We start from the raw sequence: 27,012 nt of genomic DNA on the forward strand, positions 1-27,012 counted from the left end.
GGAGGGGTGCGCTGCGCCTGCGAGCAGGAGCCCGCGGCAGCCGTGAGTGCGGGCCGGGGCCGGGGGAGGGGCGCGGCGGGCCGGGGCGGCTCGGGGTGCGGGAGGCCGGGGCCCGGGCGCAGGTGGGCGGGCGCTCCGCCCGGGAGCAGAGTGGGGAAGGGTCCTGCGCCCCCGCTGCCCGCAGCCCACGGCCCGCCGGGCCGCCACCGCTCAGTAGCCCGCCCCGGGGCCCGGCCGCGGTGGGGGAGGGGGCTGCGCGGTCTCGGCCCTACAGAGGGGAGGGGCGACAATTTCTGTCCGCCGAGCCCGAGGGGGTTTAAAGAGCCGCTCTTAAAGGGACCGTCGGAGAGGCCCTGGCCCGGACGGGCGCCCCCTCCCCAGTCGCCTGCGCGGACGCTCCGCGCGCGGCCCCAGGATGCGGAGGAAGGCAGCTTGGGTCGCACGGCCGGGGTGTGTGGGGACACGGAGTCCTCGAGTGGGGGGGGGTGGCCCGAGGTCGTGGGTGGGGGTGGGGTGTGTGTAGTGAGCGTCGGCCGGCGGAGTAGGGGGAGGAGTGGGGGTGGCGTGGGCAGGAGAGGGTTAAAGGTGGGGCCAGCCCTCCAAACACGCGCACACGCTCCTTACTCAGACCTGTCACACGCGTCTGTCTCTCCGGCACTTAGCCGAGGCTGGGGGAGGGGGGCCGAGGCCTGCACTGTCGGAACTCGCGCCTTTCGGACGGAGCCCCCTCGCCGAAGCGCACACACGTTCCCGCGCGCGCACACACACCTCGGACATTCCCATAGTGCCTCACGTGACACTCGGCCCGAGCGTGCCCACCCTACCCACACGCTCACGCACGCGTGCTCACACGCGCACACACACACACACACACACACACACACACAAAACCTCTGGTTGCTCCCGAACTCCGCGCTGACCCCGGGTCCTCCGCCCCGCAAAAAGCGCTCATTGACGGCGGCACACCTACACTCATTCACAGACACACACTCCCCCCACATGCCAGCCACAGCCACACATTCATAAACAGGGCCGGGAGAAGTACACACGCACCCCCTCGCTGCCTACTCGTTTTGGGGAGCCCTGAGTCATTCCTGCCCCCCTTCCAGAGCTCCCCATTTCCCTGAGTGCAGGCACAATTGGACGAGCTGGTGTCTCCCTTAATGGTCCCGGTTCCTCTAGGCCCCCTTTGCCTAGTTTGGTGCCTCTGACACTCAGCCAAGGACTTCCTGTAGGTCTGTGCCTGGACGGTTGCCACAGCCCCGGTGCACTTGGGGAGGCACTTCCTTTTCCTGAACTCTGGGATCCTGCGGGAGGAAGTTGGGCGGGGGCCGCAAAGGCCAGGCTGACTGGCGGGACTGGCCGCCCAGAAACACTGGCCTTCCTTAGGAGGAGGCGACAGAGGCCTGGGATGGGAATCTTAGCGGCTGTCGAGGTACTTGGGAAAAAGGGAGGTCTGGGGAGGAGACCAAGCCGAGTAGTCCAGGCAGGTTCTGGGCTGTGCCAATGCTGGGACAGCAGTCCTCGAGTCTACAGGTCTCTCTGGGTTCTAGAGAGAGCTCTTCCCTGCCGCTGATCCTTGGCCCTGTTTATCAGTTGTCCCCTGACTCCACTCATGACGTCTATCTGGCTCCATCTCCTTCCCCTATAAGCAAAAGCAGTCACAGCCGAGGATAAGGCAGAAATTTGAGAGACTTGGTTGTGAGATCTGTCTCCCAGCTGAGGGCCGTATAGCTACCACAGGCGCCTCAGACCAGCATGGAAGAGTTCAGAACAAACAGCAGGCGTTCCTCTTTACTCTGTTCCTGCTCTCTCAGGAGGCCCAGAGTGGGCTGAAGGCCTTACCATGGAGTCTATGTTTGAAGATGACATCAGCATCCTGACCCAAGAGGCCTTGGGGCCCAGTGAGGTGTGGCTGGATGGTCCTGGAGACACGTCCCTGGGAGAGGACATGTGTTCTGCCTCCCACTTCGCTCTCATCACAGCCTATGGAGATATCAAGGAACGGCTAGGAGGTCTGGAGAGAGAGAATGCCACCCTCCGCCGCCGCCTCAAAGTCTATGAGCTCAAGGTCAGAACCTAGATGTGATGGGCAGTTGTTTAGTTGTGCTACAGGGGTGGGAGGGGCTGAAGAGGCCCCAGGGGTTCAAGGAGGTGGCCAGAACTGGAGGCTGGCTGGTCCCTGAGGAAGTGGCTGCCCTGGGTATGAGGAACTTCTGCAGCTAATCTCAAGCGTGGAGGAGGAGCTCAGCTTTGGAGTGGTGGGTCCCATTGGAGAAGGCAGGGAGTGGGGTCTCTGAAGCAGATAGTGGGGTTCAGGCACAGAGTGGTCATGGGATGGGAAGCCCAGCTTCTCTGAGGACCGCCCTCCCACAGTATCCGCTGATCACCGATTTTGGAGAGGAGCATGGCTTCCCTCTGTATGAAATCAAGGATGGCTCCCTGCTGGAGGTGGAGAAGGTCAGTCTGCAGCAAAGGCTCAACCAGTTCCAACACGAGGTAAGCCCTTGTTTAGCTTCCCAGCCAACCCAGCTCCCTTAGCTTCCTGCTTCTGTCACCTTGCCCTCAACCCCATCCCAGCCTCTGCCCTCCCTAAATCAGCTTCAGCTCTTTCTATTTCTATTGGGACTAGGGTTGGGGAGGTTTGGGGAGCCCCTCTGCTCCCTGACCCTGGTACACCTCTCTGGGCCTACCCAGTTGCAGAAGAACAAGGAGCAAGAAGAACAGCTCGGGGAGATGATCCAGGCTTACGAGAGACTGTGTGTGGAGAAAAGCGACTTGGAGACAGAGCTGGGGGAGATGGTGAGGCCCCGAGGGTGGGGGCGAGGTACCCAGTGTGGCGTGATTCTGTATGGGTGTGTGCTGCCCCGTGTGGCACGCCCACCCTGCTTGTGTGCACACTCCCTGTATCCATTCATCCCTACCTGTGAATGCCTGCTTTGCCGTGTGAATGAGACAGTATCACCCAGGTTCAGGGTGACTGTACTGTGCAGGGCTAGGATGCCGTGTGTGTATGTGGCTCTCACACTGCATCAACCCTGTACAGTACAGGGTCTGGGAGAGGGTGCAAGTGACAGGAGAGGTGCCCACAGCACTAGATAGTTCCCAGCACAAGCGTGAGGAGAGTCGCCATGTGGCCATTTGTGTGTGGGCAGGTGGCAACATCAGGAGACAAGGTCTCTGTCAACTCCTTGCTGTGACCTTGGTCAAATTATTTAGCTTTTATCCCCATCTGAAAAGCAGGGTAAACGGTGACCGTCTAATGGGACATGTGTGTAAAACGGTTTTCCTTTTCCTTTCATAGTCAGGACTTGCCGAATGCCAGGCACTGTTCTTACCCCGCTAGCTACGCACACTTACTCATTTTAGCTCTCACAATAAAGAGGTGGGCGTGGTACTGCCGTTCCCATTTTATGCGGGAGGTAGACAAAGCCTAGAAGTGCTGAAGTCATGTATGCAAATGCAAGTTACATTCCTGAGGGTGTGGGGTGGCTGGACCTGGAGCCCAGTGTTTGCATAGATGTCCCTGTGTGATAAGACCGAGAGGAGGTTTGGTTCTAACCTTGCCAGCAACAGTAGCCAGAAGCATCTGCATTGCAGGTGCTGGGAGAGGAGGCCTCGCACCTGTGGCCGCTTGGTGTGTGAGTGTGGGACACTCCAGCTGTCTGTACTCCAGTCTGGAGAGTGATGATTACCCAGCCTGGGGAACTCTTGGGTTTGGGGGACTCCTGGTCCTGTATAGACCCTTGGCCCTCTGTCATTCCCTGCAGCGGGCCCTGGTAGAGACCCACTTACGGCAAATCTGTGGTTTGGAGAAACAGCTGCAGCAACAGCAAAGCCTCCGGGATGCAGCCTTCTCCAGCCTGAGCCCCCCAGCTGTCCCTGCCACAGCCTGTCCTGACCTGGACATGCACTATCTGGCTCTGAGAGGCGGACCTGCCTTGGGTCATGGTGAGATCTCAATGCCCCCTACCGGCCTGCTCTCCATGTCTCCAATGGTAACTCCCATTTCAGTGGGACTGGGCACCTGGCTTGCCTAAAGCCTCAATGCAATATGTTTCTTTTTGTTTCTTTCATTCTTTTATTTCTGTCTTTTCCTTTCCTTTCTTTCTTTTTCCTTATTTGTGTTCCTTTGTTTTTGTAAAGATAGGGTCTCACTACACAGCACTAGCTGGTCTGGTATTTACTGTGTACGGTAGACTATCCCTGAACTTGGAGTAATACTCCTTATTCTGTCTCCCCAGTGCTGCGATTACAATCATGTAACACCACATCAGGCTCATGTCTTCAGCATCTTAAATTTACTCATAATTATTCCATTCTCCTCTCCAACTGTTCCTCCACTTTTCACAAGTTCTCCCACTGACATCCCTTGTCTGTCTAAATCATGCAATTCTCGGTTGTGCCAGCAGAGGGCGTCCCGACTCAGAGTCCCCCTAGGCTGTGATTAGTAGAGGCCCCTGAGGATGCTCCTGACTGCTGGTTCTAACCTGAGACACCTTCCAGAGCTCATCCTTATTTCTCCCCCAGCTTCCACGAATGAATCTGCAACAAGCCCATCCTTATTTCCCTTGTAATAGTATCTGGTCCTTGGGTGTTTGTCTTTCTGGCTCCTCTCAGTACCTTGAACTGAGTTCCTGACCTACCAGTTTCACTTTGTGTGGATCTGGGAGTCAGTGGAGGCAGCTAGAGCCTATCTGACATCATCTTGTCTCCTGACAGCAGGTTGGCCTGGCCCTACGAGTGTGAGTGTGAGTGAGCTGGAACGGAGGCGCCTGGAAGAGGCCCTGGAGGCTGCTCAGGGGGAGGCTCGGGGAGCCCAGCTCCGGGAGGAGCAACTCCAGGCGGAATGTGAGCGCCTTCAGGGAGAGCTGAAGCAGCTGCAGGAGACCCGGGCCCAGGTAAAGGGGGCTTTGGAGTCGCAGAGAACACCCGAGAAGGGGTCTGGACAGAGGTGAGGCTGGCTCTGACCTCTTACTTTTCTCCTCAGGATCTGGCCTCCAACCAGTCGGAATGTGACATGGCTTGGGTAAAGAGAGTTGGGGATGATCAGTAAGTCATATCTAGCCCTTGTCCTCTCAACCCCACACGCTAGGGGGCCATCCCAGGTCTCTATCATTTGCTTTCCGTCTGTCCACATGATTTCAGTGACCTCTCTTCCTAGGTCTTGGGGTGTGGTGCCTGGGTTGCTTACCACTCTGCCCCTGTTACAGGAAATAGGGAGGGGCTCTGAAGTATTCTGGTTCTGGACCAGGCCCATCTCTTCTCAACATGTGGGGCGGGAGATATATTCAGTGGCATTGCCACCCTGTTCTGTGTTCTCTATACTGAGCTTTCTATACCAGAAACAAAACTTAGTGGGTCAGGTTACCCATTCTGACTTGTGAAAAGGGAGGTAGACTCCCTCTCTTAGGATCTGACCTGCCTTGTCTGTTTGTTTAAAGGGAGGAGTCCTTGAGATGGGTAGAGAATAGAATGTGACAGTGGGGCCTTGGGAGCAACAACGGAGCCTGGTGATCTTCACAGCCGCCTGGTGCTTATCCTCACCCACTCTGAGAAACTGCTTAAACTTCCTTGTGCTAAGTTCCTCTCCGGGAGATGAGGCTAGTGGTACAGGCTTCATACATTCCTTACCAGAGAACACTGAGGCTCAGAGAGGGAGGAACTAACCTTCCCTCACACTTCACAACCAGTTCCCAGGATCCCAAGGGCCTTCCCTTCCAACAGGTTTCCTCAGCATCCTGTCAGTTTCCAGCCAGCTAGGGGTACCCCTTGCTTCCTCCCCCAACAGGGTGAGGGCCTGGGTGGAGTGGAGTGTGACAGCTGAGAGGGTGAGAACCCAGTTTGTGGGACTGATGGGGGAGACCCCTCCCTCAGCTAGGCTTCTATGAGGGCTGGGAGGGAGCTTGGTGGAAAGGGTCCACCCTAGCTTGTGGCTGGGACTCTGGGACCACTGAGGGCCATATGTTCAGACCTGGAACACACACATACCAACATAGTGTAGATCCTTGCTCATCCCAGACACACACACACACACACACACACACACACACAGAGGAATGCACACTTAATGGAATTCACAGAACTGACATATGGGCTTTGATCCCCGGAACTCTGTCTGGGCTGAGGAAAGCCTTTGCCTTCTTGGCGTAGCCTTTGTCTCTCTGGACCCTGGGGTCCCCTCTGGGGCTCAGAAGTCAGTCAGTCATTGTTGCCAGATGTGAGAGGAGAGGGTGAAGTAAAACTTGAGGAGGGGCAGAAAGGGGGGATACTCAGAGGTCAGGGATGTGTGTGCAAGGGATGAGGGATGGGTACCACCACCTCAGAAGGGGTTTCCGAGGCTCTGTCAATCATATTGCTTGTTCTGGCCAAACCAATTCCTTCCCTCCCGACCCGAGGAAGCTGGCTGAGGCAGTTCTCCCGTGGTGGTGTGGTGGGCTCTTCCTAGACTTGTGTGTGGATTCCTTCACCACAGGTGCCCTGGATCTCTGTCAGCCTGGCAGCCCTGCCTGCTCATTCCTTCCCTTTAGCCTATATGCTTCTGGACAGCCTCAGTGTGGCACAGTCAATTCTCAGAGGAAGTCCTTACTCTTCTGGTAGCTTTGTTGTCTTATAAATCCAGTCTTTTTGGTAATAGGCAGTTCCCTGGACTCGTTCCTACCCTCCCACCTAAAGATGGCTCAGCCACCTCTTTCCAGCTCCCGGGATCAGCAACCCTCCTCTCCCATTTACTTCTGCTGACTCCGCATCAAGTGGGAATTTTATTGATGGGCTTTCCTAGGAATGAAATGCTGGCACCAAATTGCTTGGAGAAGGGGCAGCTTCTGAGTCCAGCCTGCCTCTAGGTGTAAATCTTCCGATCTTGAAAGGTACCTTCATTTCGCTGGGGTAGCCAAAGTGATCACAGTGACCGAAGAAACTAACACAGGCTTTCTCATCCTCACCTGTCCATCTAGACTGGACCCAAGGTGAGGTGCTATCCCCACAAAGCTTCCTCTTACTCTCATAAACATGAGGCACTAAGAAGTTGAGGAACCAGGGATGGGCAGTGACCCCCCATTAAAGCAGCTGCTTTCACAGAGCCCAGAGCTGAGAGCAGCTCCTGTATGAACCCCATCCTGGTGCTGTCTGTGCTTAGGAGCAGGCCCTGGAGGCGGCCGTCCCTTGTTCTCAGCTCCTGGCCCACAAACTCTAACCCCCGGTGATTCCCAGCCAGCAGGACTGGCGCCAGGCCAGACACACCAGGCTGGCATCCTCCAGGTCTGACCTGTGGGTAAGATTCTAGTGGATAGCTTGCTTCCTGGTGGTCATGGCCAAGCCCAGGAAGCCGAATGGCCACAGAGAAAGGCAGTGAGTAGAGAGGGGGAAGCAGCGGAACTCACTAAGCTCGTAAGGATGTTCAGGGAAGAAAGGACTCAGGAAGGTCCCAGTCAAGATGACATGTAGAGGCTGCCCCTGGTCCCCTCCCCTCTGGGCCTGTGGATTCCTGGGTGGGGCTGAGGGACAGAGGTATTTTAGAGAGGGCTCCATGTAGATAGTGTCTCTGGAAGGCAGATGGGGTCTTGCTGGTGAAGGGCCCAGTAAAAAGATGAGGTTTACTATGGGTAATGAGGGGAAATCATGAATTACAGCCTTTTCTTCCTAATGTGGGGGGCTCAAAGTTGCAACCTGGGGCCTTTTCCGCCCACTCCTCCCACCCCCCTCTCTCCACCCACAAGCCTCTGCGTGGGCTGTGGTTAGTGGTGGGGAAGTGTGAACTCAGAAGAGAGAGGATGGAAACTCTGCACAGAGGTCAAGGGCAGTGTAGGGTGGGTCAGAACGGAAGTCGGAGACCCCCGTGTACCCTGAGCTTCGCCTCCTGCCCCCCAGAACCAGTGAGCCCAGGCCCTCCTCCAGCCTTCTCACCTCCCTGACTTCCTTTCCTTTAAGTCTCCTTAGGCCTCACACCTAGAGCACAAAGAGCTAACCTCTTAGCAGTGCGGCCACAGGGCACCCTGAGGGTGGGCAGGGTTTCTGCTGGCCTGGCGGACTGTGGGTTTGGAAGGCATTTCCACCCTGTGCACAGATGCCAGCTAGGCCCAGAGCTGAGAGCGGCCCCTGTCATCCTCCCTGTAGAGACATGCACACACGCCTTATCACTTATCACTAAGTGGTTTTTGTTGTTCTTTGTCAGAGTTTTGGGTTGGTTTTTGTTTTTTTTAAGACAGATGTTCACATAGTTTTGAACTTGCTGCATGGCTGAGGATGCCTTTCCATCCTTGTTTCCCTGGCTCTACCACCCAGGTTTGAACATTCCAGAGTGTGCTGCCAATTGAGCTATTTATTTATTTATTTATTTTGAGATAGGGTCATGCTATGTGTCTCTGGCAGTACTGGAACTCACTATGTAGGCTAGGCTGGACTAGGACTCACAGAGATGCTCTTCCCTCTGCTGGGATTAAAGGCCTGCACCACAATACCCCACGCTTTTGTCTGGTTTTGAAATAGTATGTCACTGCGCAGCCTCGGCTCCCTTTAACTTATGGTGGTCCTCCTGCCTCTTCTTCCCAAGTGCTCGGATTATAGACGTGAGCTACATCCAGCATACTATATCTTGATCCAGAACTGTAGAGGCCGAAGCCCTAACATGGGCTTTCTCATCCACACCTGTCCATCTAGACTGGACCCAAGGTGAGGTGCTATCCCCACAAAGCTTCATCTTACTCTTATAAACATGAGGCACTCAGAAGTTGAGGAACCAGGGATGGGCAGTCCAGGCAGGTCCCAGTGAGTGGAGTGACCAAGGCCACTGTTTGTCTGCTCAGGTGGTTCTGCAGGTAGGAAGGCTTTTATAAGAGGGTGACCATGTGATTTGTTGACCAAATTGCATCACTTTTGAAAGTGAAAGGGGGGGGGGACATTGTTAATTATGCAACTAGTGTGAGCAGGGACAGCCTGGGCAAACGGGGAACCCTGGTTCCTGCCACACTGTGCGCTTCTCAGTCCCACAGTATTTAGGGAAGCTTCTGGACACAGCCATCTGCCTCTGCCTAGTAGAGGCTGCCATGAAGCTCAGGGCTGGGGACCACAAGTCATAGCTGGTCGAGGAGCATGAAGGGCTCAAGGCTCTGGAAAGGAAGTGGTGGAGCACTGGCTTGTTGCAAAGCGACTTCCTCCTCCGCCAGCCCGCAACCTCAAGTCCGCTCCACGGCCTGGTGCCTGTGGTCCCCTCCCTGAGGGTCTGGCAGGCGGGAAGACTGATGCTGGGTGTGCCTGTGGGTAGGTGGAAAGTTTGGCCCCTAAATTCCCCTGCTGGGCGGGGTGGCTGGGGCAGCGAGGGGCAGCCACGAGTAAAGATGGAAGGGTTGGGAATGCCGTCTCTGCTTTTCTCCCAGGTCTGTATCCATATTCTGACCACAGGACAGCTCTAGTCCTGATTCTGTCCCCAGCCCTTAAACTGCACAGGGCCTGACTTCACCCCCATCTCTTATCCAGACCCTCAACTGTGTCCATAACCATGACCACAGAACTACCAGCTCCCTATCTAGCTGGATCCTCGCCAGCTTCCATGCAGGCTTTGAGGCAGTCTCAGGACCTGGCTAAGTTCTGGCCCTACTGAATCCACCCTGCACTGACACAGGGAGCCTGGGGGTGTCTGTGTGGCTCAGGAGCTGCTCTGAGGCAGAGAGGTTTGGGAGAGGACACTCAGGTCTTGGACCTTCTGGTTTGCAGGTACTTTATTAGTGACAGTGAAAGTAAGTGCCTCCAGGAGGGGTCGGGATCCCTAAACTACTGGGGAAGGATGAACAAAAGGTTGAGTGGAAAGAGAGAGGGAGCCCTTCTTGTGCTCCTCTACAGATGCCAACCTCGTGGGCTGAGGGGCCGAGAGCAAATGTTTGAGTCGCTGTTTTTCGGGCACCAGGATCCTCCCTGTCCTTGTGTCCCTGCCAGCCTTCTTCACTCTTCCCGGGGGTAAACTGAACACCAGGGCCTCTTCCTCCTCCTCCTCCTCCTCTCTCCTCCTACTTTCTGACTTTATTTTTCCCACTCGAGGTTTGGGAACCACATGAGTAATGTCTATAGCCTGGACTTGGGAATCTGGGAGGCTGGTGTTCCTGTCTGACCTTTAAGGACATGGCCAAGTGACTGCCTCTGTACCTCTTTTCTTACCTGTGAGGCAGACTGGCTTAGAGTAGTTGTGCAGACAAATGACATTCCCAGCACCGAGCCTAGCCCCTGATGAGCGTCCATCACCAGTGCAGCACGTGCTGTTCACATGATGGCGAGAAACCTCTCAGGTGTGGCCAGGAAGTCAGGAAGCAAGGGGGTGTATTTAGATGCACGTGAGGCTCTGCGTTGTGTTGTCAAGTTGAGATTTTTTTCCACTGAATTGGCAGTGTTTTCAGTGAGTCATTCTGGTATACAGCCCATTCAACCATTGGTGTGTGAGGAGAGAGATGCCAGAGAAAGGGCATGTCCCACAGGACTGTGGGGTGTCAGGAGGAGGCCAGAGCACCTCAGTCTGTCCAGGGTCTTGGAAGTCTTTGTGAGGGTAGCCTGGGGCTCTTAGCGAATTGTATTAGGGTCCCAGTGTCATCTTGAAGAGGGTCTGAGCTCTCTGAGCTAGGGGCTTCTTCAGTTTCTTATAGTTAAATTTTTTTTTCCACTCCAAGGAGAGTGCCAGGCACTGGGCTGTGGAAACTAGGGTGGCTCCTGACAAGGAAGCCAGCAGGGAGCAAGGGACCTGGGGAACTGAATGTGACAGGTGAGATCTCCCAGGCAGAGTGTGAAGGAGACGACCTGTATCTGTCACCTGAGATGCAGCAGGGAAGGTGCTTTGTGGGCAAACCTGACACTCCACAACTGCACTGTCCTGAGCTCCCCCTGGCTCCCACTGCTGTGTGTGTGCCTAGCGTGATCCTGTCCTCCAGAAGCCCCCAGTCTGTCTAGGACACAGCTCTGCCCTCCGATTGCTTTCAGTCTAAAAGATAGGACTTCCCTGGAGGAGCCCCCAGTATAGTGTGGGACATAACCTGGACTTCCCAGTCTGATAGGAAGACATCACTTTTCCCAGACTTGTGAGATGAAGGTGGTGAAGAAGATGCATCTCACAAACATGGAGCCTGAGATATGGTGGGGTGGCTATGGAGCCTGAGACTGGGTTCCCTAGATGACGGGTAGCGAGGTCTTGTTTTCCCTAAGAAGTGGGCTTAGCTCCCAGCGTCCTTACTGTAATTGGATTAAAAGCAGTTTTACACCGTGTCCCCAGATTACTGACAGTGTCAGCTCCAGAGCACAGTGTCAGCAGCTTAACCCTGAACCTGATCTGTATCCCAGGCTGTCGTCCTTCTACTCCTGCATCCCTCCTGAGCAGCAGGGAGCCTGTCACCAGGGGCCTGTGCTAGTATGCGTGCTGTGTAAATTCAGTATAGCTTTCTTAGGAACTGCAATCTCTGCAAAGATTAGAAAAGCATTCACACATACATGTATGAGCTATGGTCAGCCCCCAAATGGGACTCAGTTCAGGGGCCCCTTGGAATCTCTCTAGTCTACGTCCTTGCTCTAAGCAGGGAGCCTGTGCTCCCGTGTGGGATCTCTGCACAGGGAGGCTCCCTAGAGGAGGTGGCTGTTGAGGTGGACCTTAAAGCACAGAGGATTCCTGCAGCTGGGCTAGGTGTGAGCGCTGTACGGCAGAGCTTTTCTACAGCCAGGGCTGAAGAACCACATCCCTTTTCTTCCTCACCCCTTGCCCTCTGACCTCAGGGTGAACTTGGCGCTGGCCTACACAGAACTGACTGAGGAGCTGGGCCGGCTTCGGGAGTTGAGTTCCCTGCAGGGGAGGATCTTGAGAGCTTTGCTGCAGGAACAGGCCCTTAACGCAGGTGAGTCTGCCTGAGCCCAGAGGTCACTGGTGTGGGAACACGGATGCTGGGCGCAGAAGTCATCTTCCACTCCCTGGGTGGGCATTGCCCTCGTAAGCCCCTGGCTTGCCTCTCCATCCAGTCTGTCTTGCTTTCTTTCCCAGGCCAAAGGCACTCACCACTGTCGCAACGTCACTCCCCGGCCCCCGCGTGCCCCTCACCTTCCCCGCCTGCCCGACCGCCGCCCTGTGCCCCCTGCCAGTCCCCTGCTGCACAGCGCCGCTCGCCCGTGCCCCCGTGTCCTTCGCCCCAGCAGCGCCGCTCGCCTGCCTCGCCATCCTGCCCGTCGCCAGTCCCACAGCGCCGCTCGCCGGTGCCACCATCGTGCCAGTCGCCCAGTCCACAACGCCGCTCACCTGTGCCACCCAGCTGCCCAGCCCCGCAGCCCCGGCCGCCGCCACCACCGGGAGAGAGGACGCTGGCCGAGCGTGCCTATGCCAAGCCGCCCAGCCACCATGCCAAGGCCGGCTTCCAGGGCCGCCGCAGCTACTCGGAGCTGGCAGAGGGGGCGGCCTACGCTGGTGCCTCCCCCGCCTGGCTGCAGGCCGAGGCTGCCACGCTCCCCAAGCCCCGCGCCTATGGCGGTGAGCTCTATAGCCCCGGCAGGCCGCTCAGCCCGCGCCGAGCCTTCGAGGGCATCCGCCTGCGCTTTGAGAAGCAGCCATCGGAGGAAGAGGAGTGGGCCATGCCCGCCAGCCCGCCCAGTCCCGAAGCGGGCACCATCCGCTGCGCCTCATTCTGTGCGGGCTTCCCTATCCCAGAATCGCCTGCAGCCACCGCCTATGCCCACGCTGAGCACGCGCAGTCCTGGCCATCCATCAATGTGAGTAGTGTACTGCTTCCCTCACTCTGCCTGGGTAACTTGAGATGCAGAGCAGAGAACCTGCCCTCTCTCTGGGGTCGCACCTTATTGCTTATCTTCACACATGGTAGGCAGGGACCCTGAAAACACGCCCTAGCTTAGCCTTTCCCTCTCTCCTTTTCCAATTGGTAGGAATAAGCCTCCACCACCTGCACTAGTAAAAGTGTGATCCTCAAAGTTATAATCCTGGCTTAGATCCGGACTCCGCTGGGTAGTGTCTGAAGGACCCCCTTCACGTTCTCTCAGTTGTCTGGTCTGTAAAAGCAGGACTATGATGCTATTGTTTTTAGGAAGAGGCAGTGGCCCTACAGTAGTCCTTGGGATGGGCGGCTCAAGCACACTATTGTTGGTAAGCAAAGGATGGGGTATTAAAAGTGATGGAACATGGCCCCACTTAGGGACAGGCCTACCTATTCAGTTCCCTCCTCCAAGCCTCGGAGCCTGGGCTATTTAATGTCTGTCCGGCATGATAACCCATTTCAGGGCCCCAGCGTCCACTAAATCAATGAGTTTCCTGAGTGTCACAGCTATCCCTTGCCACTTAGAAGGACTAAAATCAGCTGGGCGGTGGTGGCGCACGCCTTTAGTCCCAGCACTTGGGAGGCAGAGGCAGGCGGATTTCTGAGTTCGAGGCTAGCCTGGTCTACAGAGTGAGTTCCAGGACAGCCCGGGCTACACAGAGAAACCCTGTCTCAAAAAACAAACAAACAAACAAAAACAAAAAACAAAAAACAAAAAAAAAAGAAGGACTAACATCTGGAGTTGTACGTGGTTTAAGTTGACTGTGTCGCAGTCACTCCGGAAGCAGGCCTTGGTTCCCCTCGTTACTGCCGTGCCTTAGCTAACTGAGCAGTACGTGCTTTCTAAGTGCTGTGGGCAGAGTAGTAAATGTTGAGCCGTCGACTGCAGTGGATGCTGAGGATGGTCTTGGAGAAAGGATATCCAAACTAACTCCTACATGCTGTAGCCCTCCCTGATAAGTCCTAGGAAAGCACAGGCTGGGGTGTGCCATAGACTCTAAGTGCCTTCATTTTCTTCCCACAGCTGCTGATGGAGACGGTGGGCTCTGACATCCGCAGCTGCCCCCTCTGCCAGCTGGGCTTCCCTGTTGGGTACCCAGATGATGCCCTCATCAAACACATTGACTCCCACCTGGAGAACAGCAAGATCTAGGGCACCTCTCCCACAACTGGCTGTCTCTCCATTCTCTCTCTCTCGTCACCCCCAAACAGTCACTTTGAATGCTGCATGAATCTCGTGGGGGGCCCCTGCCCCTTGCGGTCCCCAGATACCTCCACTAGCTACTGAGTCAGTATGTGTGCCACCTTCCCTGGTCCAGGCACCACTCAGTTCTGGCTCTTTCCTGGAGGTCAACCAAGGCTCTCCCCGTCTTCCTGGGTCCCACTGGGTAGTGGGGATCTGGTCTGGGGTGAGGAGGACACACCCTCCACCTCTCTCTGCCTTTCTGTTTTTCAACAGGGTTGTCTCCAAGAGGAAGTCTAGTGCTCAGGGGAGGGAGAGGAGGAGGTATCAAGAGCTCTGGGAGCCCCTTCCCAAATGTCTGTCTTTCCTGGGCTGTGTTCTTCCAGGAAAGACCTCTTGATAGGGTCTCAGAGCCTGCCCTGCACATTGATGCCAGCCCTTCTGTCTCATGACTGACCAGCTTGGGGCTCATGGTACTGGGGAAGGAGGCATCTTGTTTCTTGTTAGTCACTGCAGGCCAGCTCTGTTCTCCCCCTCTGCCCACCCTGGGAAACTGAGAAGGTGGCAGAGGGGTGGGAGGACCCTGCAGGCCTTGGATGATCCAGCCCAAAGGGGCTGCCTTGAGGCTGGGACTCCTGGGCCATTACCCTCAGTCCAGGGGACTGTCTGACAGCCTCACAGGCCTGGGCCCTTCAGGAGCCCCTGGCACTAAGGTGCAGATCACCAAGGCAGATGCCTCCACCCCTTCCCCCACTGCAGCTCCTGACACCACAGGTTCCCCAGAGCCCAAGTGTGACTCAGCCTGTGTTTGCTGGGTGGGTGTCATCAGCCCCTCCCTCCCAGGCCAGAACCTGAGATTGGCCCTGGGTGCTGTGGAGATCAATTTCAAAAGAGCTAATCCCCTTCCCAGTCCCACCTGCCCACCCCTATATTCCCTCTGTGAAATCTACCTCAGAGTCGTCCCCTCAGAAAGACAGGGGAGTGGGAGGCTGGGACCCCAGGCTGAGGTGGGAGCCTCCTGAGGGAGACTGCTGCCCACTATGAATCCACCCCTCACTTTGAGCCTCCCTGGGGGCTTGGGCAGCCGATGGCAGTGAACACCACTGTCTGTCGCATGTGCCATTCTGATCCAAATCTTCCAGGCCCTCTCCCCACACCCCTCCTTCCTCTGTGCAGGGGGCGAGGGGTATGTCAGCAGGGAAGGGGCCAAGGACTCCAGAGAAATGTCACTGTACCCTGAGTGTTCCCCAGGGAGGGGACATGGGGAAGGGGGCCTGCAGCAGGGGAGAGGGTCAAGTGCTCTCTGAACAAGTTGAAAGTCCAAATAAAACTTACCTGTTCCGTCTGTGCTCAGTCTGTGCTTCTGTGGACGGGATGGGGCCGCAATGCTTACTTGGGAAGGTCTTGGAAACCACAGCCACTGAGGAGCTGGGACTGGGGAGTATGGTCGGCTCACACTCTGATTCTGTTGATCATGCTGGCTGATGGGCACAGGAGGCTCATGTCCTCACTGAGAACAGGTTTGAAGGTCATTGAACAGGTCTTGAATCTTCCACCTCTGTGTGTCTGGCCACAGACATTCTAGACCTCCGGGCTGTCTTAATGGATCAGGAGCCCTTATTTTTCTCAGACAACTTCTGAATGCCAGGAGCCAGGCTGGGACAGCACAGAGGAAACCTGCACTCCGGGTCCTCATGAACTTAAGCTCCCAAGACAGGGTCAGGCTTTAGGCTCAACCGCTACCTCAGACACCCCAAACTGGGAGGTCAGGGCTGGGTCATGAACTCACGGCTTTTGCCCTAGCCTTGGCTGAGCCCTCTGTGTAGAAGTAAAAAAGAAAAAAAAAGAGTCTGAGTTATGAGTTATTTATTCATTGACTCTATCATTTCCACATGATTTTTTTCCCCAAATAATCACTTCGAAATAGAAAATGGGAGAAGGGGAGGGCTGTGGGTATTGCTTAGTAGTAGGCTTTTGCGTAGCATGTACAAAAGCCCTGGGTTGAATCCCTGGAACTGGGAGAAAATACAGGACATGGAGGTCTGTGTTCATCAGTGACTTGAGGTTCAGCTCTGGACCATGGCAGCTGTTCCTCCACATTCTGCAGCACGAGCCAACCTCTCCAACTCCTGTGTGGAGATAAGCAGCTACTGCTTGCAGCCAAGGCCTGCCTAAGTGCAGGGAAGAGAGAGCAGCTTGCAGATGTGGCTCACGACCCTGAGCAAGGAGATTCTAGAAACCCTTAGTGGTTCCCGTGGCTCTGGAAGCACTGGCTCCTGTGACACGGAGACTTAGGGATGGTCCAGGAACACAGAAGGCAAGGGAAAAAGTGGCCTTGGAGTAGTTAGGGGCTGAGAATGAGTCCTCACATGGACACTGACAGATCGGGTAACCTGAACGTAGTCCCTGGGTGTGGCTGAAATGGGAGTGAGGTCAGGTGTCCTGCCTGAACATTCTCTTGTCATCAGGGTAAAGAGATCGTGGGGACATTGGGTGCAGATTCTGGCAGCTTGTCTCCCTGATTTCTAGGGACTCAGGGAAGGCTCAGGTACAGGGCAGGACGTTGCTAGGGGCTGGAAGAGAAGGCGGAGGAGGAAAAAGGCAGCACGCCTCCATCTAGGTCCCCTCCATAGCACAGACTTCCATCTGACACTCCTGAAAGGAAGGGGCTGGGAGCAGGGGAGCTGGGGAACCTGCACCCCTCATCCCTCCCACCTCTCACGCAGGATTGTGATCACAAAGGACATTTACTATGGATTCTTCTCTGGGGCCCAGAGGGCAAAAGGAGGGGGCTGAGGATTGCAGGGCTCAGGGACCAGGGGGTGACATTTCTAGACTCCTAGAAACCGGTTGGCACAACTTTCCCTTGATTAGGACAGAGCGGAGACCCTTGAGAGGCTAGAGATGATTCCTATGGACCCACTTGCTCTCTCCTGCACAGCCCCAAAGACCGCATGATGAGGGTGAGGACTCAGCAGAGGCCAAGCCACTCAGAGCATCTCTGTCCAGCAACCTCTCCAGTTCTGCTCCCATGCCTTAAATTTCTCCATCTGGAGATTTCAGGTCATGCAGACTCTTGCCTCTGTCCTAGGTCCGTGTTAGGCTGTGTCAGGTGATCTGCTGAGGAGGGTGACAGCTCTTTGTGGCCTCTGCTGAGAAGCTGATTGGTAATAAAGGGAGGGCCATGCTAATGAGAAACACCTCACCCAGTTGATAAAGACAGGGGGCGGAGTCCTTACTCCCTGACATCTTTATAAGGCGGGGGACCAGGACCTCTCTTTTTCAGAGAGAACGGAGGTCATGGATAAGACGTTAAGAGTAAAGGGAGGGCAAAGGGCAAAGGGCAAAGGGGAGAAGTGGAACAAGGTGACTAGCCAGGGACAGAGTAGGAAGACATGAAACATCACTCCTTTCTTTTTCTTGCCCTTCCTCTACTTCCACTCTTGTGACTTGTGAGATTTTCAGTGCTCCAGAGAGCTACTCCTGGCCACCCATGATTTTCTCATGAGAGCTAATTCTATCCGCGGGGAGAGTTCGAATCCAGTTCTGAGTATTAGAAAGTCACTGGCCCCGCCCAGGAACAGCCTGAGAGGGAAGCTCCAGCTTGAGGTCCTGGTCCATGGCCAGAGTCTATGCAATGGCCAGGACACAGCTTTGCATTCATGGCCCTGAGACCCAGTGGGATTGAAGGTGGGAGGGAGGGGCGGATCCAGGGAAGGACTTGGATGCCCACTCTGTGCCCACACTGTCTTCAAGGCGAAAGCAGATGTCTCTCTCTGAGGACGCAACCTTAAACTACAGCTTTGGCCACTTACCCTGCCACTTTGGCCAAGGGCAGAGCTACTAGGCGCTCTTCATAGATGTTCCAGACTGCTGTGTGAATGTGGACATGGGAGGGGGCAGGCAGGGAGGAGCTGGGGGACAGGATGGGTGTCACCAGCACCTCCAGCACTTCCTCATTTGCATTGCCACTGACACCCTTCTTGACCAAGAAAATGGAGCCAGAAATAACAGGGAGGGGGAGTGGGTCCCTCGGGGGATGATCGAGGGGGCTCTTTCCCTGCCTTCAACTCTCCCACGGTGCAGGGGACAGGAGGTCAGCTTCACAGCTGGCCTGGGGGAGAGGTGTACCCACTGTTGCTCATCCACCCTCAGACTCAGCAGACACCCCATCCTAGCCTCTCGATGCCCTGAGCCCCATACTCATTAGCACCACCTCATTCCTGAGGCCACTCCACATCCCTACCCAGTGAACCCTGTCTCTGAAACCCCTCTTCCTACTTCGAGGATCCCAGCCCTACGAGCTGGGAAGTGACCCCTGTCCATGTCCTCTGGTCCACAGCCTGCCTCCTCCATCAGACTGAATCTTTCCCAGATCCTGAGCCTGAATCTCTTGTCTGTCCGTAAGCAAAGCCAAGAGACCATTCCACACAGGAAACAGCATGACCAACATCAGCAGAGCATATGCTTAGAATCTATGGCTGGAGATAGAGAAATCAGAGACCAGTGTGAAGTCTCAGCCCTTAAGACAGTGTAGAACCCCCACAGAGGATCCTCCTGGGGCTCCCAGTTCAAATGGAGGCCATCTTTATTTAAATAAGGTCTCCATGTTGAGCCACAGAGGAAAGGATCAGGACCGCTCCTGTTAGCCTTGCACACGGTAGGAAGAACTCTGTTACGGAGCCGCCCTCCCAGTTAGCCAGTTTTCTTTCCTTGACTTGGAGACTGTGGCTTAAACCCTCACCAACACATTCGATGCTCACGATGTGTACATTACGTTTACTTCTGCCCCCAAAGGGCAGCCACAGCAGAGGGTGGGAGCACCGGAGACCGTGGGTAGGTGGGGTGGGCCATGGTCAGTAAGCTCTCTTCCCAGCAAGGGGTCCTGGGACTTTGGACAGTAGAGAGGTGAGGGAGGAGGGCGCAGGCAGAGCAGAAGGGCCAGGCAGGAAAACGAGGTCGCGAGAGACAGCAGGGAGAACTGTGAACGCGTGGTGGGGAGTGAACAGTGAACTGAGAACTCCCTTCACTCCCCCCCCCACAAGAGATGCTATTTTGGGGGGAGAGAATATATGCAGTGCAGGGGCAGTGGGGGAGGCTGCCAGCTTCCCCAGGGGTCAGCCAGCTGCATGCAGCTTCCACTCTCCCAACCGTCTCTCTCGGCCCCAGTACCTTCCACTAAGCCCTTTCTCCCTTAAGTCTTTTTGTTCCTGACTTGAGACTGGGTGAAATGGGCCAAGGGGTTTGGAGCTAGCCTTTGACCACCTCCCTTGAGGGTCTCTGTGGGGACTGGGGAGCAGAGACAGAGCATAGTGTGTCAGGCTGAACACTATGGGTTCCCAAATGTCTTCCACAGGCACTCTGGAGCCCTCTTCCCTCTGACCATCAGACACAGGCCGTGGGTGGGTGTTCAGGGAGGCTATTGTCTAGAAGCCATGGCCCTCCCTGGGGAAGCCAGTCTTGTTCCTAGGCCTCCCGGGGGCTAGATGGAGTGTGCTATCAAGAAGCAGAGACACTGCTTGGCACAAAGGGGAAATTCTTGCACCCCAGCTCAGCTCTCAAGGGCCCTGACTCATTTTGGGATGAAGGCTCTAATGCCCTGTGGGTTTCTGTGGTGACTCGGGGTAAAGGGAGGAAAAGGCCAGTACACAGAGTGTGGCTGGAGACTTTTGTTATCATTTTTGGAGTTTGGTTGTTTATCTCTCCAATTTGCCCAAAGAAGATTAGCTGGGGTGGCAAGAAAGCCCATCTCCTAACTCAGGACCAGTTGCAATAGAAGGAACTCGGGGGTAGACTTTAGCAAGGACAAAGGAGAACAGACAGCAGCCAGAAGGATGCTAACCCTCACCCTGGATGGGCTACTGTGGCTTGCTTCCTCCCTCCAAAGTTGGCCTGCCACCTGCAGGGTGGAGCACAGAGGGAACACAGTAGGCAGCAGAGTCTGAAGGCTCTAGACAGGAGGGATGATGGTGAGTCCAGTACAGGGATGTCCCCAAGCCCTACCACAAGTAAGGGAATCAGTTAGAAGGCCATAGGACCAGCGGATCTCCTGCCATCGCAGGCTCTTCCGTGCTGGGTCCTTGTCTTCAGGCCCTTCCTCTTCTGGCTTTGGGGCCCCGGGTGAAGGAGACAGTGGCTCCTTGGTGCTCTGGAGCAAGAGGTCTGCAGGGCTCTTTGGCAGCCAGATGGAGGCCTAAAGGCAGGACCTGACGATGGAGCCATGTACCCCAGGGAAGGAGTTGAGGAGCTCAATTTGCCAAGACTCCTGCCCATTGAGGGAGGAGCACTCCCCCCCACTTTCCTGGAGGCCTTGACCTGTGGGTGTGACAGAAGCTGATCTCTCTTTCCCCCACAGATAGCAAAAGCAACTGTGGATGGGAGGTGAGGGGGAGGATGAGGAGATGGTGTGAAGGAGATAGCTTTCCCCAGCATGGGTGAGGGGCAAGAGAGGCTAGTGTCCCCTGTACTGGTCTTTGTGGTATGTTCTGCACACAAGCTCTGTTTCAGATTCAGAGCATCAGCACCCCTTGCCTGCCTCAGTACCCCACTGCCTCCCAGACGCAGAGACCCCAGTGCATGCAGCCCTCCGGAAGTTCTTCGTGCTTAGAAACTGTGTGTGTGTGTGTCCCTGTCCCTCATGGTGGTCACAAATGGGTTGCCTCCCCTTGATGTCCAGGTAGACGCTCTAGACTCATCTTGATACACTTCAGCTGTGAGTACCCTGAGCAGACACGCGTGTGCGCACACACTCACACACTCACACACTCACACACTCACACATTCACACTTGCACGCAAGCACGCATGCATGCACTGACGCACTTGGTCACTCCTTCCAGGACACCCACATGCAAGACACATTTCCTCTTGTGCATGTGACATACACACACAGTCTCTCACCCAACTAGATCATAGTGCCACATGGGTGTGTCTCAAGTATCACGGGGACACCAGAAAGAGTGCATTGTACACGAACACATGTGTGGCACTCTTGGGTTTGAGGCTGACCCCATCATCCAGTGGTGTGCCGGTAAACGTTTAGTAATCAGCTCTCCATCTGACCCATAACTCAGATAGTGGGAAGAGTCACATCTGTGTTCTTGCTGTGTGAGAGCCAGATGCAGTCACCACTCCGATAGCCTTAAGAGAGGTCACATGACGAAGGGAGCTGGAAGCCCTTGAGAGCACTGAACCTGGGCAGCTGTGACTTGTCAGGCCAGCTTTTCCTGGGAGTTGGGGTCACCCCGTTGGCAAACTTCATTTAACCCCTCCTCCTAGGAACCTCACTCTCCTCCCCCTTCTCTCCTCCTCCTGTATCCCTTGGACCATGAGGGATAGCTGATATTCACACGTCTCTTTTACCTTGCTTCCTCCTACCATGGCCCAGGCCACCAGTGACCCCAGGATGGCTTCCAGCAGAAAGGCAGCGGGGTGCTGTTTGTTGCTAAAACTTCATGTCTGGGATGCAACCATCTCTTAAGCACCTCATTCCTTCCCACTCATCTTCTAGGTCACGGGGCCAAATGTCTGGCCTGTCCTGGAGAGCTGAGGGAAGGGGAGAGAACCTGCCTTTAGCAGAATGGTCTGAGGGTGAGGCTGTCTCTGCTGAGGTGTGACAGAGCCGTGTCTCAACCTCCGCTCTCAGCACGAAGGTAAGAAGAAACTGGATTAAGTGATGCCTATCTATTTTCCAGAGCTGACATATTGGCGTTCTGCATTTCTAGATTCTTCTAGACTCTATTCAGTGAGAAATCTTCTTAGAACTCCATCTCTTTCCCGGCAGGCCATAAGGAGGTAACAAAGGTGTTTCGGGAACATTGAGACCTCCTGACAACATGGCGGGAGAGGAGAATGAAAGAGAAAGAGAAGACAGTGGAAATGAAGAAACGAGCACAGTAAGAGGAAAGAGGAGAAGAAAGGAGAGAACAGGAAAGGGAAATGTAAGGGGGAAGGGATGGAAGAAAAGGAGGGGGAGGAGCATTGGCAGAGTTCTTCCAGCATCCAGAAAGCAAAGTTACTAGAGGCATGGGAAGTGGGGTGGGGGGAGAAGCTTTGCTAGTGTCACAGCCCGTCCTGACTGTGTGATCTTGAGCTGGGGACATTCTCCATTACTGAGCCTCACTGGGACACAGCTCACGCCTCTGCCCAGGGCCAAGCGCTTCACTCTGCCTTCTGAAAACTGAAACCACAAAATTGGCTTGTGGTTGAGTGCATATCAGTCAGTGCTATTCAGCTTGGCTTCCCAAGATGACTAGAGGGGTTAAGAACCCCTCTCATTAGACCCCCCAAATCTTCAGGTTTCCTCTGGGAGCTTTTAAGAGATCCTGAGATTCCCCAACACCACCTGTACTAACTTCCTAGTAGCTTAGAGTAGGGAGGGGTGTGGCCATGGAATATCAGGGTCCCAGGAAGAGCAAATCTCCACCTGTCTGTCTGTCCCTGCTTCAGTTCTCAAGGATCAGCCCCTGATGGGGGCAGGACTGGATAGGGTGGATTCTCTGCCTAGAGCCCAAGTACCAAAGTTGTAGCCAAGCACCAGGGTTGGTGCTGAAGTTTAGGACCAGACCCTTAGGGTGGAATTCCCCTAAGCCTCTGTAGCTGGCTGTGTTGTCTGGAGAGACCCTTTTCCTCTCTTGGGAAGTTCTGCTGATGGTCTTTCAGCTGGAGCGGTGCAGGTGGCAGAAGCTAGGTTCCACATGCCCAGCCCCCACCATGGTTGGAGGCCTATGAGTGGTCCAAAGTTCTGATTTTCCAGGGCTGCCTGTCTGCAAGCTGATCCTAAGTTCAGGGGAGGTGGGTGGAGAGACAGAGACACTCTCCTGTTTCTTTTGGGACTCTTGGCCTCTTTTCAGGCCTCCCTGGAGTGCAATGCTGGGAGCATGAAGGAAGGAAGTAACATTTCCGTATTCTGTAAGGACATCTTTTTAGTAAGTTTGCCATTTCCATTGATAAAAAACTGTCTAAACGCAGGACTTAACACTGGCTAGCAAACACAGCTGAAAGGCGAATCCGGACCCCAGCCGGGATCAGGAGGTTGCTCTCTGGGCCTTGCCCACACAGAGTGCCTGCCTCGCCCCTGCAGAGGCTCCCTGCAGCAGTTGATTTGGGCTACCTATCTGAAGGGGCGTCTGGAAGAAGGCTTCACCCAGACTCTGGGGGTCCTCTGAGCCAGCCTAGTTCCCATATTCCCTTCTTGATATAAACAGCGTCTGATGACTCTGTCTGTGCTGAACGTCGGTGTGTCTGTCCTGCCAGAGAGAAGCAGAAGCAGAGCCTGGGCTCTGCCTTCCCCTGGAACCCAAGCCCACAGTCCCCTCCAGTGCCCCAGTGTTGCTCTCTTTCTGACTGTCCCCTGGTCTCAGTTTCCCATTCTCATTCCGCTTTCCTGCTTTCATTCTCTCTCCATCTTTCTTTCTATTTCAGCCTCCTTATGCTAAACCTCCGGCCTCCCTAGCCTCTCAGTCTGCAGGACTGCTTCCCTTAGGAGTGGGACCCTCATCTAGGGCCTGGGGTCTGCCTCTGATGCTTGTGGGTGACATATGGAGCCTTGGAACAACGGGAAGGTAGAGGGTCCGCAGGATATAACCTGTGACTTATACCCTTCTATTTAAGTGCTGGTGCCCCACTCCCTCACTCAACGCTCCCCCTTCCCCTTCCCCCCTGCTCCCCCCCACCCCCGTGGGGAAGAAGAGTCAGAATTCTGAGATGGGAAGTACCCACTTCTCATTAACCCCTGAAGCCTGACACCTGGACGCAGGACAATCAGGCGTTCAAGCCCAGTTTCTGCTACACAGCAAGTTCGAGTCCGGTTTGAGCTACATGAGATTTGTCTCAACAAAACGAAGTACCTTCCAAATCTCTCCCTCGCAAGTGAATGAATGGGCCTTCATCCTTCAGGAGGTGGGGGACACTTAACATCCTCATACAACGGGGAGGGGCACTCCCCGTACTGGGAGGAACTTTATGGATGTAGGAATGTACCAGGAACCTATGTATGAACCTATGTCTTGCGTCACTCGATGACACTAGAAGTGTGTTAGCTCCCTCTTCCGCTCCGCCCTCCCTACGGGAGCTCCTCCCCCACAGCCAAACTCGTTAGTTAATGGCGCAAAGGCACCGGGCTCTTAGAAGGGGGTGGGGAGCTACGCTGGGGAGGGAACAGGAGAGGAACAGGAAGGCAGGTAGGCCCACCCCCGCCAGTGCCCATGCCCCCCGAGTCCCGCCTCCCCATAGCTGACTTTTCCCAGCTTCGAGGAAACACCTCCTTTTAGCGGAAAGCGAGATGGTGTGGGGAAGCACTGACTCTCGGGCACAGGCGTGAGCCTGATTTTCCAGTCCGGGGCGGGGCGGAGAGAGATGGCACTGGGGACGCCCAGGCCAGGGGGGTTGACTCAAAGCCAGAACCACAGGGCTCCTTCACTGTACTGTCGTCGGAGAACAAGAAGCCACCGGGTTTATAAGAAACTGCGATTCATCTCTGTCCCCTTCCACCCCTCTCTAAGTAATGGATTAAGGCTAGACTCGAGGAAGAACCTGTAGTCCGTGGGCAAGGAAAAGACTCAGTCTCAGGATCGTTCTTGTGTATTGAAGGAAAGGGCATGTTAAAGGTGTAGATCCTGAGTAATTATCTGGAGCTAAGGGGTGGTGACCCTTGACCTCCACATATGTTGTCAATCCCCTCCTCACCCCAAACCAAAAATCTTTCTTTCCTTCCTTCCTTCTTTCTTTCTTTCTTTCCTTCTTTCCTTCTTTCCTTCCTTTCTTTCTTTCTTTCTTTCCTTCTTTCTTTCCTTTCTTTCTTTCCTTCCTTCCTTTCTTTCTTTCTTTCTTTCTTTCTTTCTTTCTTTCTTTCTTTCTTTCTTTCTTTCTTTCTTTCTTTCTTTCTTTGCATGAGTGGTCTGTCTTCCTGTATATCTGCATGACAGAAGAGGGCATCAGACCCCATTACAGATGGTTGTGATCCACCATGTGGTTGCTGGAATTTGAACATAGGACTTCTGGAAGAACAACCAATGCTCTTAACCACTGAGCCATCTCTCCAGAAACAGAGCAGCTGGTTCTGCTTCCCACCTCTTAACCACTGACTCCCAGGTTCCAGGGTCAGAAGCCAAGGGAGAAAGAAGAGTTTGGCTAGCAGGGCAGGGTGAGGTGTCCCAGTCTTAGAGAATGTAGCGCCACCCACAGAGCCCACAGGAAACATCTATTCCCAAGGGCTGCCCAGGCCTGACCCAGGCCTTTCCATCCTAAGGCAAGCACTTGCCTGCCCAAACAGTGGGCTCAGCAGCCAAGAGCAGACATCTCATGGGGACCAGAAGCATCCCTGTTCCCACTCCTGCTCCAAGAAGCCAGGACTCCAGGGTCTTTTCCATTAGGGACAACTTCCTGCTTTCTCACCCTGCCCAGCCTGATCTCAGCTGTGTGACTGTGCCCATCTCCCATCTCTGACCCTGCCGGCCCTCAGCTCCTAAAAGTGATGGAGTTGCTGGGTAACGGGATCCAGTTCTGCAGGGTCAGCAGGCAGAAAGCATGGCAGGAGGGGTGGAGGAGTGGAGGGGATACCAGGTGATACCTAAGGAGGGTATAGAGGCTTGCCTTTCCACAGAAGGACTCCGAGCCAAGGTTGAATTGGAAAAGACACCTGGAAAGGAGAGAAGAATCCAGTAAACAAACAAGTGAGTTGAGGATGTGGTGCCCTCTCCCTCCCTGAACCTCGATTCTAAAGTCTTACTCTGGAACACAGACTGGCCTGGAAATCAAGGCTATCCTCCAGCCTCAGCCTCTTCAGTGCTGGCATTACAAGCCTGTACCACCACCCTCAGCATGGCCATCAGTATTTAATTTGTAGAATGGAAATAGAAAACCAAAAAAAAGAAAAAAGAAAAAGAAAAGAAAGAAAGAAAAAAGAAAAGAAAAAGGAAATCAAGCCAGGTGGTGGTGGTGCACACCTTTAATCCCAGCACTTGGGAGGCAGAGACAGGCGGATTTGGATTTCTGAGTTTGAGGCCAGCCTGGTCTACAGAATGAATTCCAGGACAGCCAGAACTACACAGAGACAAAAAAAAAAAAAAAAAAAAAAAAAAAAAAAAAAAAAAAAAAAAAAAGAAGAAGAAGAAACAGTGTCATCTACACACACATACACACACACACACAGAGACAGAGAGACAGAGAGACAGAAAGACACACAGGGAGCGACACAGAGAGAGGCCCCAATGAGCAAGGTTCAGAGTCCCAGAGACACCTGCCACTGCATTACCAGCTGGGTGACCCCGAGAATGTATGTGTACCTTCTCTACACCTCTGTTTCCTTACCTCCATCTTCAAGGCAGGCAGAGTGGTCCCTACCCAACTCAAATATAATGAGTGCAGGGTTAGGGGTGGGGACAAGCAGAAAAAAACTGGGGTTTTGTTTCTAAAATCACCGAGAAAAGGATAAGAGGAAGCAGAAGCCAGATGGGGTGATAGGCCCAGGGTAGCAGGTTTTCTGGGACATGAGATATTCCAAGGCCCCAAAGCCCAGGCCAGTGCACGCATGCACGAACATTTCCCTCTGTAGGGCAAGGAAATGGGCTGGTATTTCAACTTCCAGCTATTGCTTCAGTTGCTAAGAGCTTGCCTGACCCTGATGCTAACCTTCTCTCCCTGGCCCAAGGTGTCAGAATCTGATGCTGGTGACAGGGAAAAAAAAAAAAACCAGATGAGTACTGGGGGAGGGAGACAGCTGGGGGGAGGCACTAATAGGCCACCTCACCAGTGTTCTCCCCCTTCAACCAGAGATGCTGTCCAGGCCATTTCTAGGTTCTGCACGAAGTGCCAGCTGCCCATGGCCCTGGCAGGAGGAGGTTGCCACAGTGCCTTGTGATACGCACTAGGTCTCTAAGAGGGGTGAACTGTAGACATCATGCCCCAGGGAGATCACAGACTTGTGTGTCAGAGCGAATCTACATCTGGGGTGATAAGTGGGGTTAATCTCAAGGTCAGATCTAGCCAATCCATCTTCAAGCCTACGTGCCCTGGGTGCCCTGCATAGTGGCAGCTGAGACTCGGGTGT

The 27,012-nt window shown here is 54.7% G+C and overlaps 1 protein-coding gene across 2 annotated transcripts; it reads left to right on the forward strand.

The window, feature by feature from the left end:
- Positions 1–669: 669 nt before the first annotated feature.
- Tbkbp1 (TBK1 binding protein 1) lies at positions 670–15,312 on the forward strand. Of its 2 annotated transcripts, XM_028755131.1 has the most exons (10): positions 670–1,435; positions 1,818–2,071; positions 2,377–2,499; positions 2,698–2,802; positions 3,771–3,951; positions 4,723–4,901; positions 4,991–5,052; positions 11,743–11,861; positions 12,005–12,723; positions 13,807–15,310. In XM_028755131.1, exons 2-10 carry the CDS (start codon positions 1,847–1,849, stop codon positions 13,933–13,935), a joined length of 1,842 nt encoding a protein of 613 aa, XP_028610964.1. In that variant the 5' UTR covers positions 670–1,435; positions 1,818–1,846; the 3' UTR covers positions 13,936–15,310. The 2 variants fall into 2 exon arrangements, with proteins under 2 accessions (XP_028610964.1, XP_028610965.1); XM_028755132.1 differs by lacking the exon at positions 670–1,435 and having other exon boundaries at positions 1,456–2,071; positions 4,726–4,901; positions 13,807–15,312.
- The last annotated feature ends 11,700 nt before the right edge of the window (positions 15,313–27,012 follow it).

The sequence above is a fragment of the Grammomys surdaster genome, unplaced genomic scaffold (genome assembly GCF_004785775.1).
Source record: "Grammomys surdaster isolate TR1022 unplaced genomic scaffold, NIH_TR_1.0 126048, whole genome shotgun sequence".
Lineage (NCBI taxonomy): Eukaryota > Metazoa > Chordata > Mammalia > Rodentia > Muridae > Grammomys > Grammomys surdaster.